The 15,385-nt window shown below is 35.6% G+C and overlaps 1 protein-coding gene across 9 annotated transcripts in view; it reads left to right on the plus strand.

The window, feature by feature from the left end:
• Nucleotides 1–15,385, plus strand: part of MYO9A (myosin IXA) — a 291,275-nt gene that overhangs the window by 104,255 nt on the left and 171,635 nt on the right. For all 9 annotated transcript variants that reach the window (XM_074392722.1, XM_074392721.1, XM_074392727.1 and 6 more), the window contains 2 exons: nt 6,795–6,884; nt 12,314–12,430. In XM_074392722.1, the coding sequence (XP_074248823.1) occupies nt 6,795–6,884; nt 12,314–12,430 (207 nt within the window). The remainder of the gene's footprint in view (nt 1–6,794; nt 6,885–12,313; nt 12,431–15,385) is intronic.

The following is a 15,385-nucleotide window of genomic DNA, read 5'->3' on the forward strand; positions in this document are numbered from 1 at the left end:
GTTGAGATTTAATTTAATTATCCTCTCCTTCCCATAGTGATTTAATTCAGTGATAAGTATAGAAGAACAAATGTTTCCAAATTCGTGGTTTAGTTTTATTTATTTACTTTTCAGTTACGTTTTTTTAGTTATCTGAGGCAATAGTGAAAGTTTTGAGTCTTTACTAATACCTGTTTGGCATGGATACTTGTGAAAATTATTGAAAGATGAACAAACTCCAATAGATAAATTGTGGGTAATTGTGGAGGATGCTTTTGTTGTGAGATATTAGAACTGTCATCATTACCAAAAACTGTTTAGTTTTTAGCAGGTTTATCTATTTTGAGTGTATTTTAACATTTGTTGAAACAATATAAAGAATAGTCTTTTGTTTTTTGTTTTTTTGAGGTGGACTTTCACTCTTGTTGCCAGGGCAGGAGTGCAGTGGCACAATCTCAACTCATTGCAACCTCCGCCTCCTGAGTTCAAGTGATTCTCCTGCCTCAGTCTCCCAAGTAGCTGAGATTACAGGCATGTGCCACCACGCCCAGCTAATTTTGTATTTTTAGTAGAGATGGGATTTCACCATGTTGGTCCAGCTGGTCTTGAACTCCTGACCTCAGGTGATCCACCCACAGCCTCCCAGAGTGTTGGGATTACAGGCATGAGACTGCGTCCAGGCAAGAATAGGTTTTTAATTACATATCAGGTTTTTAGTTAGGTAAATATGAGACACTTTGTAGAATTGAACCCATTGCTACTTGTTCTGTATTAATAGTTTTTGAATATTCTAAAAGTAATATATTTAAGAATTTTTAGAAAATTATAGACGTAGCTGATTAAAAAATCATGAATTGGGTAATATTTTCTTTAGGATGCTTACCAAATATGATAAGCAAGATGAGTATGTTTTGGGGTTGTGTGGGTATGCGTAGATCTATGTACAATCTTAGTCAGGTTTTCGAGCTAGTTAATGAGAACTCATGAAATGAGTTGAAAGCTTTTGTACCGTGGCTCCTTTTTCTGCATTTAGAAGTCTCATTAGTAGAGAATAATATGTTCCTTAAGGGTTTCAGAGAGGTCAACCTTATGAACAACTGTATTTGATGTCTTTTTTTTTTGTCTTTTTTTTTAGGAAATAAAATTGTTATCCTATATTTCCTTGAAAATATATCCAGTTCTGATTATCTGCTCATTTAAAAGAAAGCATTGCTAATATATTATTAATACATTTGAGGTACCAAATAAATTGCCTGAAAATAATGTCATGAAATCCAAATTATGGCTCAATGTTCTTTCCCATCACATGAAAATTTAACTATAATATAATGTAAAATGTTTAGCTGAACTTAGGCTATTGAAAAAAATCAAGTGACTCAAGATATTTGTATTAAAACATGAAGTCTGTTAAATCAGTTTTACTTCTATTACAGTAATATAGGCTTATATTCTTGAAACACAATATAGTTACTGCAGTAATAGATAAGACAAAATCAGTAGTTCAAATCCCAGGGATCACTTTGATGGTCTTGTAAATATTTCCTTTCTGTTCCATGTTAACTAATATTTTAGTTAAATAGATTTTCAAATTTGGCTTGAGTTATTTTGATAATTTGTGTTTTTCTAAAAGTTATGTATTAAATATTTTGAATTTATTGCTTTTGAGTTCTTTGTAAATAATCTGTTAATTTCAGTCTTTAAAATTTTTTCTCTATGGTATTAGCTATTTGTTTCTTAGATTTTGTCTTTTGCTTTGTGTGAGATTTGTCTTTCATGTTTTCAAAGAATTAGCCTTTAGATTGGTCAGTTCTAACATTTTACTTACTATGTATGAATTTGTTTTAGCATATTTTCTTCCCTTTTTCTGTTATGAAATGTTTCCAGCACACACTATTATATAGAAAACAATATAATCAACCCTTATTAACTCACAGCCCTACTTAAGTAACAAAATATTGCATGTAATTGAAGCCTTCTGTGTACCCTTGTACCTTGTCCCCACCAATGGTAACCACTATTATGAATTTGGTGTTTATAATTTCTATTCTTGTTTTTATATTTTCAGTATAGATAGATGTTTTTAGAAAGAATATATAGATTTGCATGTTTTCAGTCTTTATATAAATGTTCTTTTTATTTTATTTTACTTGAATTTCTGGGATACATGTGCAGATATTGCAGGATTGTTACATAGGTATACACATACCATGGTGGTTTTGCTGCCTCCATTCCCCTGTCACCTACATTAGGTATTTCTCCTAATGTTTTCCCTCTCCAATCTCCCCACTCCCTGCTATCCCTCCCTTAGCCTCCACCCCACAACAGACCCCAGTGTGTGATGTTCTCCTCCCTGTGTCCATGTGTTTTCATTGTTCAACAACCACTTATGAGTAAGAACATGCGGTGTGTGGTTTTCTGTTCTTGTGTCAGTTTAGTGAGAATGATGGTTTCCAGATTCATCCATGTCCCTGCAAAAGACATGAACTCATCATTTTTTATGGCTGTATAGTATTCCATTGTGTATATGTGCTACTTTTTCTTTATGTAGTCTATCATTAATGGGCATTTGGGTTGATTCCAAGTCTTTGCTATTGTAAATAGTGCTGCAGTGAACATACATGTGCATGTGTGTTTATAATTGAATGATTTATAATCCTTTGGGATATACCCAGTAATAGGATTGCTGGGTCAAAAGGTATTTTTATTTCTAGATCTTTGAGGAATTGCCACACTGTCTTCCACAACGGTTAAACTAATTTACAGTCCCACCAACAGTGTAAAGGTGTTCCTATTTTTTCACATCCTCTCCAGCATCTGTTGTCTCCAGATTTTTTAATGATCACTGTTCTAACTGGCGTGAGATGGTATCTCAATGTGGTTTTGATTTGCATTTCTTTAGTGACCAGTGATGATGAGCATTTTTTCATATGTTTGTTGGCCTCATAAATGTCTTCTTTTGAAAAGTGTCTCTTCATATCCTTCGTCTGTTTTTTGATGGGGTTGTTTTTTTCTTGCAGATTCTAGATATTAGCCCTTTGTCAGATGGGTAGCTTGCAAAAACTTATTTTCATTCTGTTGGTTGCCAGTTCACTCTAATGATTGTTTCTTTTGCTATGCAGAAGCTCTTAAGATTAATTAGATCCCATTTGTCTGTTTTGGCTTTTGTTGCCATTGCTTTTGGTGTTTTAGTCATGAAATCCTTGCCTATGCCTATCTCCTGATGGTATTGCCTAGGTTTTCTTCTAGGGTTTTATGGTGTTAGGTCTTATGTTTAAATCTTTAATCCATCTGGAGTTAATTTTTGTATAACGTGTAAGGAAGGGGTCCAGTTTCGGCTTTCTGCACATGGCTTGCCAGTTTTACCAACATCATTTATTAAATAGGGAATCCTTTCCCCCTTGCTTCTTTTTGTCATGTTTGTCTAAGATCAGATGGTTGTAGGTGTGTGGCATTACATCCAAGGCCTCTGTTCTGTTCCATTGGTCTCTATCTCTGTTTTGGTACCAGTACCATGCTGTTTTGATTACTGGAGCCTTGTAGTGTAGTTTGAAGTCAGGTACCGTGATGCCTCTAGCTTTGTTCTTTTTGCTTAGGATTGTCTTGGCTATGCAGGCTCTTTTTTGGTTCCATATAAAGTTTAAGGTGTTTTTTTCCAGTTCTGTGAAGAAGGTTAGTGGTAGCTTGATGGGGATAGCATTGAATCTGTAAATTACTTTGGACAGTATGGCCATTTTCATGATATTGATTCTTCCTAACCATGAGCATGGAGGCGTGGAATGTTTTGCCATCTGTTTGTGTTCTGTTTTTTCATCTGTTTGTGTCCTTCTCTTTTTCCATCTGTTTGTGAGATGTAGTTTTGCTCTTGTTGCCCAGGCTGGAATGCAATGGCACAATCTCGGCTCACCACAACCTCTGTCTCCCAGATTCAAGTGATTCTCCTGCCTCAGCCTCTGAAGTAGCTGAGATTACAGGCATATGCTACCATGCCCAGCTAATTTTCGTATTGTTAGTAGAGATGAGGTTTCTCCATGTTGGTCAGGCTGGTCTCGAACTCCCAACCTCAGGTGATCTGCCCGCTTTGGCCTCTGAAAGTGCTGGGATTACATGCGTGAGCCTCCGTGCCTGACCTATAAATGTTATATTGTATATATGGTTCTGGAACTTGGCTTTTTTCCTTCCATAGTTTTGAGGTCTTTCATTGAAAGACTTGTTTTTGAGGTCTTTCAATGCTGATTTCTATATTCTAGATTCTTTTTTTGTATTCTTTTTTGAATATTCTTTTTTGTATATTCTAGATTCTTTTCTGTTCTTTTTTTGTATAGGAGTCCATGATATGCAACTGGGCTTGGTAGCTCACACCTGTAATCCCAGCACTTTGAGAGGCCAAGGTCGGTGGATTGCTTTAGCTTAGGAGTTCAAGACCAGCCTGGGTAACATGACGAAACCCTGTCTCTAACAAAAACACAAAAATTAGCTGGGTGTGGTGGCATGTGTCTGTAGTCCTAGGCTAGAGAGCAAGGGCCAGTCATGGCTCACTGCAGCTTTGATCTCCTCAGCTCAGACAATCTTCTCACCTCAGTTTCCTGAGTACCTGGGAGTTCAGGCTCGTGCCCCTGTGCCTGGTTGATTGTAAATTTTACTTTTATTGGAGACGAGGTCTTGCTGGTGTTGTCCAAGCTGCTCTTGAACTCCTGAAATCAAGCAGTCCTATGCCTTGGCCTCCTAAAATACTGGGATTATAGGTGTGAGCCACCGCACCCAGCCAATATTTATTTTTGATAATTGCAGAAATATACCTCACAATATAGCTTTGGATTTTATTACAGTTTTTTCCTTAACTTTGTTGGTTTTGTCATTTTTGTGTAATCTGGCATTATTTTTGTTCCTTAATGTACTTTAAATAAATCTAAAAGGTTGAGACTTTTTATTTAAATTTGGTAGGTGGTTTTTGGCTTTACTGCATTTTGTAAAGTTAATAATGCCTCAGAATTATTTTCAGTTTTTGGAATTTGAGAGTTGATCAGTGAAGGCCCTGAAAGGTGTTATATTTGCTAGATAATATTTATCCATTCAGTGTGGTTGAAAGTTGTTCTTTAAAAGATAATCTATCATACATTGTTGGTGGCAGGGTAATGCCTCTTTCTATCATTTTATAACCCAATCTCCTCCTTAATATCTTTTTTTTTGAGATGGAATCTGGCTTTGTTCACAGGCTGGAGTGCAGTGGCGTGATCTTGGCTCACTGCAACCTCTGCCTCCCAGGTTCAGGTGATTCTCCTGCCTCAACTACTTGAGTCGCTATGATGAGTGGTGTGCACCACCATGCCTGGCTAACTTTTGTGTTTTTGGTCAAGACAGGGTTTCCCATGTTGGCCAGGCTGTTCTGTAATTCCTAACCTCAAGTGATCTGCCCACCTTAGTCTCCTAAAGTGCTGGGATTACAGTCGTGAGCTACCACTCCTAGCTGTTATAATCTAATATTTTTTTACCTGATAAATTTTTATATTGTCTACATAAAATTTTATGAATGTTATGTTTTTATTATGTATGGATACTTTTATAAAATGTCCTTGTTTTACCACTTCATGCCCATCATAATGACAAAATTCTGAGGTTTAATAACATTAAATAGAGTCAAGCTTTGGAAGAAACAGGAACTCTCAGTGCTACTGCTGAAAGAGCATATTGGTAAAAATTATGTATAGGAGTTTGGCAGTATTCTCTACAGCTGAAAATATGCATGCTCTAACCATATACTTTTAGGTTTGTTCTTCACAGAAACTTTTGAACTCATATGCAGGAATATTCATTGTGGTTTATTTTCTAATCATGCAAAATCGTAAATAGTGTAAATGACTACAAAGAGGAGAATGGATTGCACACTGTGGTGTATTTATATGCTGCAGTGCTATGTAGCAGTTAAAATGAGTAAGGTTGATCTAAATTATCAACATGGTATGTGCCTGTATTCCCAGCTATTTGGGAGGCTGGAAGCAGGAGGATTTCTCCAGCCTGGGAGGTCGAAGCTGCAATGATTCGAGATTGAACCACTGCATTGGAGCCTAGGTGACAGAGTGAGACTCTATCTCAAAAAATAATGATAATTTAAAAAGTGTCCATATAGTTATATCTGGAAAACATGGGCATTATGATACTATATAGGTAAACATTAAATTCATTTGACAATATAGCATAGTGTTTATGAATATGTTTAATACATATAAAAAGTATAGAAATGTGAACTGAAATGATACATGTGAAATTCATGATAGTATTTGCCTCAGTGGAGAGAGTAAGAACAAAGTAAGTGTCAATTTTGTCTTAAAGTTTATCATTCATGAATAAGAAGAAACATCTGAAACTTAAGTATTTTTTGGAATATTCTTAGAGTTCAAGATTCATGAAGAAGAAATATCTGAAACATAAATAAGTATATTTTGGAATATTTCTGGAATTCAAGAAATGCTATCACTTTTTAGTCCTTGCCTCTAGTTTGTGAGATTATAGTTGATCATCTTAAAATGTTTTGTTTTTTTTTTTGTACTGTTCTGTATTTTCTACATTCTGCACAATGAAACATGTTTCTCTATTATGATCAGAAAGCAAACTTTAATTTGAAAGACCCATTTGTCTTTTGAGTGGGACACTTAAATTCCATTTTGGCCAGTATTAAAGTTGCCCATTGTATTTTCTTTCTTCTCTGTTGTATATTTGCTAATCTCATTAAGCTTTCCCCCCTCTATTTGGCTTTTTCAAAAGATAATTCAACCCATTGTCATAAATCTTAATACTGAGTTTACTTTTCTGTTTTACAGGTTAAAGAAGAGATGCTCTTTGAAGCATTAGTTACAAGGAAGACGGTGACAGTGGGAGAAAAGCTTATTTTACCGTACAAGCTGGCAGAGGTATGATGGATTTTATTTTAGATGAAAGCATTCTGGACGTTGTTAGAAGTTTGGGTTTTCTCTTAACAGCATGAAAATGACATGGCAAAAGGTGTTGATTAAAATGTTTTCTAGCCCTTTGAAATTTGATTGTGAATTTTCCATTGATTTAGAAACTTAAATTTAAATGTGATTGTGAGGAATAGGCTTGCATTTTTCTCCAAGGATCTTAATTTCTTCATCATTTCCGACCTTCATGTTATTAATATGGGGTAGATAGATGGCAGGTTGCATTATAAATGAGCAGTATGTGAACCAAGTAATTATTTTCTTGAGACAGTTTCTTCTAGCACTTTTTTGATTAACTTTTTCATTTGTTGGCTACTTGTTTGCAGTTCTTTCTAGTTGTCTTTTCTTTTTTCTTTATCTCTAAAAGGTAGAGTCCCTTTTAAAGATAAAGAAAGAAAGAAACAAAGAAACCCTGTTTGTTTCTTTTTCTCTATGTTCTTCATTGAGGTTATCTTACCCGGTCCTATTACTTTAAATATCGTCTGTATACTGAGGCTCCTAGATGAGATTTGTTGCTACTGTTACACTGCTCAGCTCTTCCGGGGTAGGAAAATTATTGAAAAGCCACTATTTTATGGAGTAATTTTATCAAAGTGATGACAAATCAAAGTATGATTATTATAAAAATGGGACAGGAGCCGGGAGCAGTGGCTCACGCCTGTAATCCCAGCATTTTGGGAGGCCGAGGCGGGTGGATCACAAGGTCAAGAGATTGAGACCATCCTGGTCAACATGGTGAAACCCCGTCTCTACTAAAAATACAAAAAATTAGCTGGGCATGGTGGTGTGTGCCTGTAATCCCAGCTACTCAGGAGGCTGAGGCACGAGAATTGCTTGAACCCAGGAGGCAGAGGTTGTGGTGAGCCGAGATCGTGCCATTGCACACTTCAGCCTGGGTAATAAGAGCGAAACTCTGTCTCCAAAAAAAAAAAAAAGGGAACAGGAATATGAGCTTAGAAGATTAGAAGACAGAGGTGAGGAGAGTGTGATTGAATTCTCAAGAATGTTTTTTAAGCTTGACCTTGATCCATTTATCTCACCTCCTGTGTCTTAAAGTCCACATTTTTTCTTATGTCATATTATAGTCTTCTGTGAGAGCTTCTTTCTAAACAGTAAGAAAGCCAAATCTTAAGAGTTTTATATTTCTTTTATATAAAATAAAGATTCAATACTTTTTACGTTTTCTTTCACTACCTTTTTCTTTTTTAAAAAATTTAACTTTTTAGTTCAGAGTTATATGTGCAGGTTTGTTATATAGGTTTGTCATGAGGGTTTGTTGCAGAGATTATTTTGTCACCCAGGTATTAAACCTAGTACCCATTAGTTATTTTTCCTGATTCTCTCCTTCCTCCCACTCTACACCATTCCCTTTACGTCTCCATGTGTTCTCATCATTTGACTTCCACTTATAAGTGAGAACATGCAGTGTTTGGTGGTCTGTTCCTGCGTTTGAGATAGATAACGGTCTCCAGCTTCATCCATCTTTCTGCAAAGGATGTGGTTTTGTTCTTATTTATGGCTTCATTGTATTCCATGGTGTATAAGTACCACATTTCTTTATGCAGTCTGTCATTGATGGGCATTTAGGTTGATTCCATCTCTTTGCTATGTGAATAGTGCTGCAGTGCACATATGCATGTGTATGTCTTTATGATAGAATGATTTCTATTCCTTTGGATATATACCCAGTAATCGGATTACTGGATTGAATGGTAGTTTTGCTTTTACGTCTTTGAGGAATTGCCACACTCTTTCCCAATGGTTGAACTAATTTACACTCCCTCCAATAGTGTATAAACATTCCTTTTTCTCCGCAACCTCACTGGCATCTGTTGGTTTTTTGTTTTTGGCAATAGCCATGTGAATCGCTTGAGATGGTATCTCATTGTGGTTTTGATTTGCATTTCTTTAATGACCATACCACCTTTTTCATTACAAAATTTTTTTAGTGTTTATTTTCGTTTTTAACTTTGAATTTAACTTTCTGAGATTATTTTTTATTCCCTGCTTTGTTTTTGTTTATATTTGTTTGGTGTATTTATAACTTTAATAAATATATAAAAACTCTCTTCTTGTGCCCAGAAATGTGCAGAGCATTAGGGGTGTTACGGGAAGCAGTGCTTAAGAGTTTATTTTATCTGAAGCTCTTAAAGTGTTTAAAGAAAAATCTTTTAAAAATTTAAGATTTTTATTTTATTTTAAAGGAGCACTGTGGAAGCAGTGTTTAGAATCATTTGGAGGAATGTATTCATTTTTATAGCTGTGTAAGCAACTTAGCGACTTAATATATAACACAGACTTAATATCTTGACAGTTTCCATGGGTCATGAGTCTGGGTACAGGTTAGTTGAGTCCCCTGCCCAGGGTCTCACCAGGCTAAAATTAAGATGTCCATCAGGGGTACAATGTATCATCTCAGGCTTACGGTTCTCTTGCAGGGTTACAGGTGGTTGCCAGGATTCCGTTTCTTGTGATTGTGGGACTGAGGCACCTAGTTTTCTGTTGCTATTGGATGTCTGTTGGGGACCTTTCTTAGCAATTAGAGGCTGATATTACTTTTTTGCCATGTGGCCCTGCCTACGGCATGGCAGTTTGCTTCTTCAGGGCCAGCAGGAAATCTCTATTGATAGCAGAACTCAAATCCCTTTTGAGAAGCTTTTTCTGATTATGTCAGTCCTATCCAGGATGATCTCCTGTTAATTAAAAAATCAACTGGTTTGGGTTTTTATATCTTTAAAATCCCTTCATTTTTATCATGTAACATCAGCTTGATACGGCAGTGAAAGCCATTGTATTTATAGTTCTGCCTATACTTAGGAGGAGGGGGTTGTATAGAACTTGTACACCCAGGGGATGGGAATCTTGAGGGCTATCTTAGGTTCTGGTCACAAGCTTACCTATATAACAATCCTGCAGGAGTGGATGTAGAGAGATGAGTTTGGAGGCTGCAGAAGTGAGAATGGTATTTGCTTTATGTACAGTGGTGACATATTGATAGGGAGAAATGTACAGATTTAAAAAGAAAAGAGCTGGGCGCGGTGGCTCAAGCCTGTAATCCCAGCACTTTGGGAGGCTGAGGCGGATGGATCACGAGGTCAAGAGATCGAGAGATCGAGACCATCCTGGTCAACATGGTGAAACACCGTCTCTACTAAAAATACAAAAAATTAGCTGGGCATGGTGGCGCATGCCTGTAATCCCAGTTACTCAGGAGGCAGAGGCAGGAGAATTGCCTGAACCCAGGAGGCAGAGATTGTATTGAGCCGAGATCAATCGCACCATTGCACTCCAACCTGGGTAACAAGAGTGAAACTCCGTCTCTAAATAAATAAATAAATAAATAGAAAAGAATTTGATGATTAATTCAACAGGACCTTGTAATGACTTGAATAATAGGAAGCAAGGCAAAAAAAAAAAAAAAGGAGGTATTAAGTATGAGTCTTAAATTTCTGGATTACACAGCTGTGAGAATATTGGTACCCTTCAGTGAAAGAGGAAACACTAAATGAGATCTTGTTTGGGTGGTATAATATTACTTGGTATTTAGGTTTATTGAGGTTAAGCTATGAAAGATGGACATGCATTTCAGAGAAAAGGGCTGACTATAAAATTGGGAGTTACTTATTGTATTATTAGTATGCCTGGATTCTATGACTATGGTATTTATAAAAGTGGCACATTATGTAAACCATTAATGCTGTAGTTAGACTTTAAAAAATTCAACCCATTCATAAAATTTAATAATGTTTATATGCTTATTCTGTGTCTTATACTTGTTGATTTAGTTTTAAAATGTTGTAGTTTTCCTGAATTTTACCAGATTATCTTCATTTTCCTTTTCTTTCTGGGGAAAAAATACAGTGGTATTCTATTACATTTTCTTTCTTTTTTTGAGACAGAACCTTGCTCTGTCACCAGGCCAGAGTGCAGTGGCTTGATCTTGGCTCATTGCAACCTCTGCCTCCCAGGTTCGAGTGATTCTGCTGCCTCAGTCTCCCGAGTAGCTGGGATTACAGGGGCCTGCCACCATGCCCAGCTAATTTTTGTATTTTTAATAGAGAAAGAGTTTCACCATGTTGGCCAGGATGATCTTGATCTCTTGACCTTGTGGTTCACCACCTTGACCTCCCAAAGTGCTGGGATTACAGGTGTGAGCCACGGCTCCCGGCTCTATTATATTTTCATGCCATTGTTGCTTTTCTTGATAGTTAGTTCACTTTATGCTCAGATTTCATGCCCAAGGATTCAACCATTTGCATGTTAAAAATATTCTAAAACTCTACAACAATGAAAAATATACAGGTTTCTAGTGTTGGAGATAGGAATTTGGTACCAGTCTTCTTTCTGCTATGTAGTCAGTTATTTTTTGGTTTAGAAACTTGAAACATTTTTTCTTTGATATTCAGAAATTAATTCATCACCTATGTAGTAGCTTGTAGTATTAACTTCTTTTTACAGATGTGTAAGCAGTAGCCTAAGAGTTTAAGTAACTTAGTCCCAATTATGCAGCTAGAATAAGTAGAAAAACTGGAATTGGAAGATAGTCATGTTCTTAATCATTACTCTCTATTTTCTTTATACTTTTAAACAGTTATAAATATATACCTGAATATACAAGATTCAAAATAAGCCCCTAATTAAATTACTAGGATTTATATTCTTCTAAATGCCAAGACTCAATTCTGCAAGACATGTGCCCCACCCTCCCCCCTTTTTGGATAAATTTATGCTTTCTAAATGGTTAAATTCTTTGTTTTTTTAAGAATAATTTCAGACTTAACAGGAAAATTGAGAAGATGGTATAGAGAATTTTTATAAACTTGGAAAGCTTCGAGTGAGGAAGAAATAAATTTTGTAGCTACGTAATGAAGGAATTGTTTCTATCTTTGAGGATAGAGTAATTCTAGAGGGTATACTATGGGTGACAAGCTGGACAACTACCAGTGTAATTGTGGTTGTATTAGTGTATCTTTTAAGAGGGTGATTAGGATTACACAGAAACGGATGGCTTTTTGCTAATAGATAGACTCTTCTGCCTAGAATACTCTTATCCACTTTAACTGGCAAGGTCATTTGTTTGTAAACTTTTTCCCTAGGGGAAATATATATCCCAATTTTCAGTAAACATGTTTTAACTAAGTGACCTACATTTTGTTTCTCTTATCTTTCATGGCAGTTTTAGCCTAGATTCTCTGAGTGTGACTATTTGAATGAGTACATAAAGGAAACATCAATTATAGATTTTTTACTTTGAGAGAAAAATTAGTTTCTAATTCAGAACAGTAAGTTTCTTTCTTGAATGAGAGCAGAAAACTTTGTTATAGGATCTTAATCATATCATTGTCAGTTCTACATGCACTTGTAATCCTTTTGTTTTTCAGGCTGTGACAGTGAGGAACTCCATGGCTAAGTCTCTATATAGTGCCCTGTTTGACTGGATAGTTTTTCGAATTAATCATGCACTCCTGAATAGTAAAGATTTAGAGCATAATATCAAGGTAATGATACATTGGATTATAGTATGTTTTCCCCTGAAAACTATTTTAATAAAGTAGTTAATACATGAAATTTAAAAACACAGAATTATATAGAATAATAAGTAAGGAATCGCTTTTATTTGTTACTAACTACCCTCTTCAGAAGAGTTGTTCTCTGTATCTTTTAGACCTTTTTCTTATGTGTTTTTACCTTTCAAATGTGTATATTCAGAGTTGCTTTAAAAAATATAAATAGAATCATGCTCTCTGTATTCTTTCAAACATGTATATATTTTTTTACCAAATATCTCTTGAAACATTTTCTGTATTATATATCTGGACCTTGCTATTTAAAAAATGTTATATAGTATGATGTGTACCATAAATCCATCCATTAAAAATATACTCTTTTTGTTTTATTGTTATAAACAATGCTGTATCCAATATTCTTTTACTTATCTTTGTGTACTTTTATCTATGATAAAGTTCCCAAAGTGGGATTGCTGGGTTTTTTTTGTTGTTGTTGTTATTTAAAAAAAAAAAAAAGATGGAGTCTTGCTCTGTTGTCCAGGCTGGAGTGCAGTAGCATGATCTCGGCTCACTACAACCTCCACCTTCCAGATTCAAGCAATTATCCTGCCTCAGCCTCCTGAGTAGCTGGAATTACCGGTACCCACAACCACACCTGGCTTATTTTTGTATTTTTAGTAGAGGTGGGGTTTTACCTGTTGGCCAGGCTGGTCTTGAATTCTTGACCTCAGGCGGTCCACCTGCTGCGGTTGCCCAAAGTGCTGGGATTATAGGTGTGAGCTACAATTCCTGGCTGATTGTTGATTTTAAGGTCAGATATGTTTAAAATATTTGATGCTTTCCAAAAAAGAGTGTACACTTTCAGCAGCAGTGTGTGAAAGCACCTGATCCCCTACATCTTTGCCAAATTGAATGTATCAGTATTTACATCTCTTAATCTGATAAGGGGAATGGTTCTATTTTATTGCATTATTTTTAATAATAGATAAAAGTTCAGCATCTCTTTATGTTTTCTCTATTTTTTTCTTCTTCCTGTTTTAAAAAATATCCTTGTGTTATTTTTGTTTTTTATTTTGTCTTTTTCTTACTGCTTTTTATTTTTGTTTTAGTTTTGAGACAGTGTCTTGCTTTTTTCGCCCAAGCTGAAATGCAATGGTGTGATCTTGGCTCATTGCAACCTCTGTCTCCTGGAGTCAAGTGATTTTCCTGCCTCAGCCTCCCAAGTAGCTGGTATTACAGGCACACGCCACTACCCCTGGCTAATTTTTGTATTTTTAGTAGAGACGGGGTTTTACTATGTTGACTAAGCTGGTCTCAAACTCCTGACCTCAAGTGACTTGTCCTCCTTGGCTTCCCAAAGTGCTAGAATTACAGGTATGAGCCAACATGCCTGGCCTACTCCTTTTTAGAAGGCATTTATTGTGGATGTTTGTGGAGACCTATAGTTTGATATATATTGCAATTATTTTCTATCTTATTTATTTACTTTTAAGATTTGTTTACACTACTGTTTGTGATTTTATGTTGTATTTTTTTGCAGTTAATTCTGTCATTTTTCTTGTTTTTAGTTTTGTATTTTATATATATATTTTACTTGAGGAAGGCCTCTTCTAGCTCAAGATTATAAAATATTCTCATATTTTTAGAATTAAATTTTTTATGTTTAGACTTTTTTTTTTTAACTAGAATTTATTTTTAATATGGCAGATTATAGGTATGTAATATTTCAGATCTAGTCGTTGTTTCTGGACAGCCTTTGTGACTAGTCTACTTTGTCATACTGATTAAAAATGTCATCTTTTTAATATAATTTTATTGCCTTAAATGTAAAATTGCCCTTAACGTTAATTTTTCATGCTTCAGGTAAACTCACAGTCATAAAAATTAAATTGTAATCTATCAAATTTATTTAATTTTGAAGGATATTTTCATTTTTTTAAGGGCCTAGACTTGGCATAATTAAACAAAATAATGTTAGTACAGGCCTTAAAAAAAATCTTACTATTTATAATTTATTATATCAGTTTGCCCATTGTATCATCTCTTAGCACACCAGTGGAGAAAAATTATTTTCATTTAACCGAAGTTGTCATACAACCGTATTTCTGAATGGTTTGGGGTGTTAAGAAAAGTGTTTATATGCAGACATTAGAGCCAAATTTACAGTAAGAAGTTAGATTATTCATAGACATGAAATAGAAAAATAAGCATTTATGTTGTGTGTTCTACCAAACAGCTAAAAGATTTGAATGTGGTTGACTTTTTAAGGAGCAGACCTTTATGATGATGCAGGGATTGCTGTCTTTTTAAAATCATTCTTTTAGCACTATTCAACATTTTAAACCTTGTACTTTTTTTTTTTTTTTTTTTCAATAAATGTTTTTAACTTTAAGAAACCGTATGTTCCAGCCAGGTTCGATGGCTCATGCCTGTAATCCCAGCATTTTGGGAGACTGAGACGAGTGGATCACCTCCACTCAGGCTTCTGAGAACAGCCTGGCCAATTTGGTGAAGCCCTGTCTCTACCAGAAATAGAAAAAATTAGCCAGGAATGGTGCTGCACACCTGTAACGCCAGCTGCTGGGGAGGCTGAGGCAGGAGAGTCTCATGAACCCCAGTGGCAGAGGTTACAGTGAGCTGAGGTGGCACCACTGTACCCCAGCCTGGATGACAGAGTGAGACTCCATCTCAAAAAAAAGAAAAAAAAAGAAACCATATGTTCTGATATCTAGTTTCACTCAGTCTTCATGAGGTAGTTAAAATATACTAGCTTGGTTCTTAAAGAAGAATTCCATTTTTTGGGATGTAGAAGTCAAAATAGGAAAAATTGCATGGTCTTCTTGGCATAGTCAGGAGTAACTTTCTTCTCCGGATCCTTCATTTAAATAACCTTTTCATTTCCCCACGCTCTGTTTTTTTCCATTCCCTTTTAGATCTTAGGGATTT

The sequence above is a fragment of the Saimiri boliviensis genome, chromosome 2 (genome assembly GCF_048565385.1).
Source record: "Saimiri boliviensis isolate mSaiBol1 chromosome 2, mSaiBol1.pri, whole genome shotgun sequence".
Lineage (NCBI taxonomy): Eukaryota > Metazoa > Chordata > Mammalia > Primates > Cebidae > Saimiri > Saimiri boliviensis.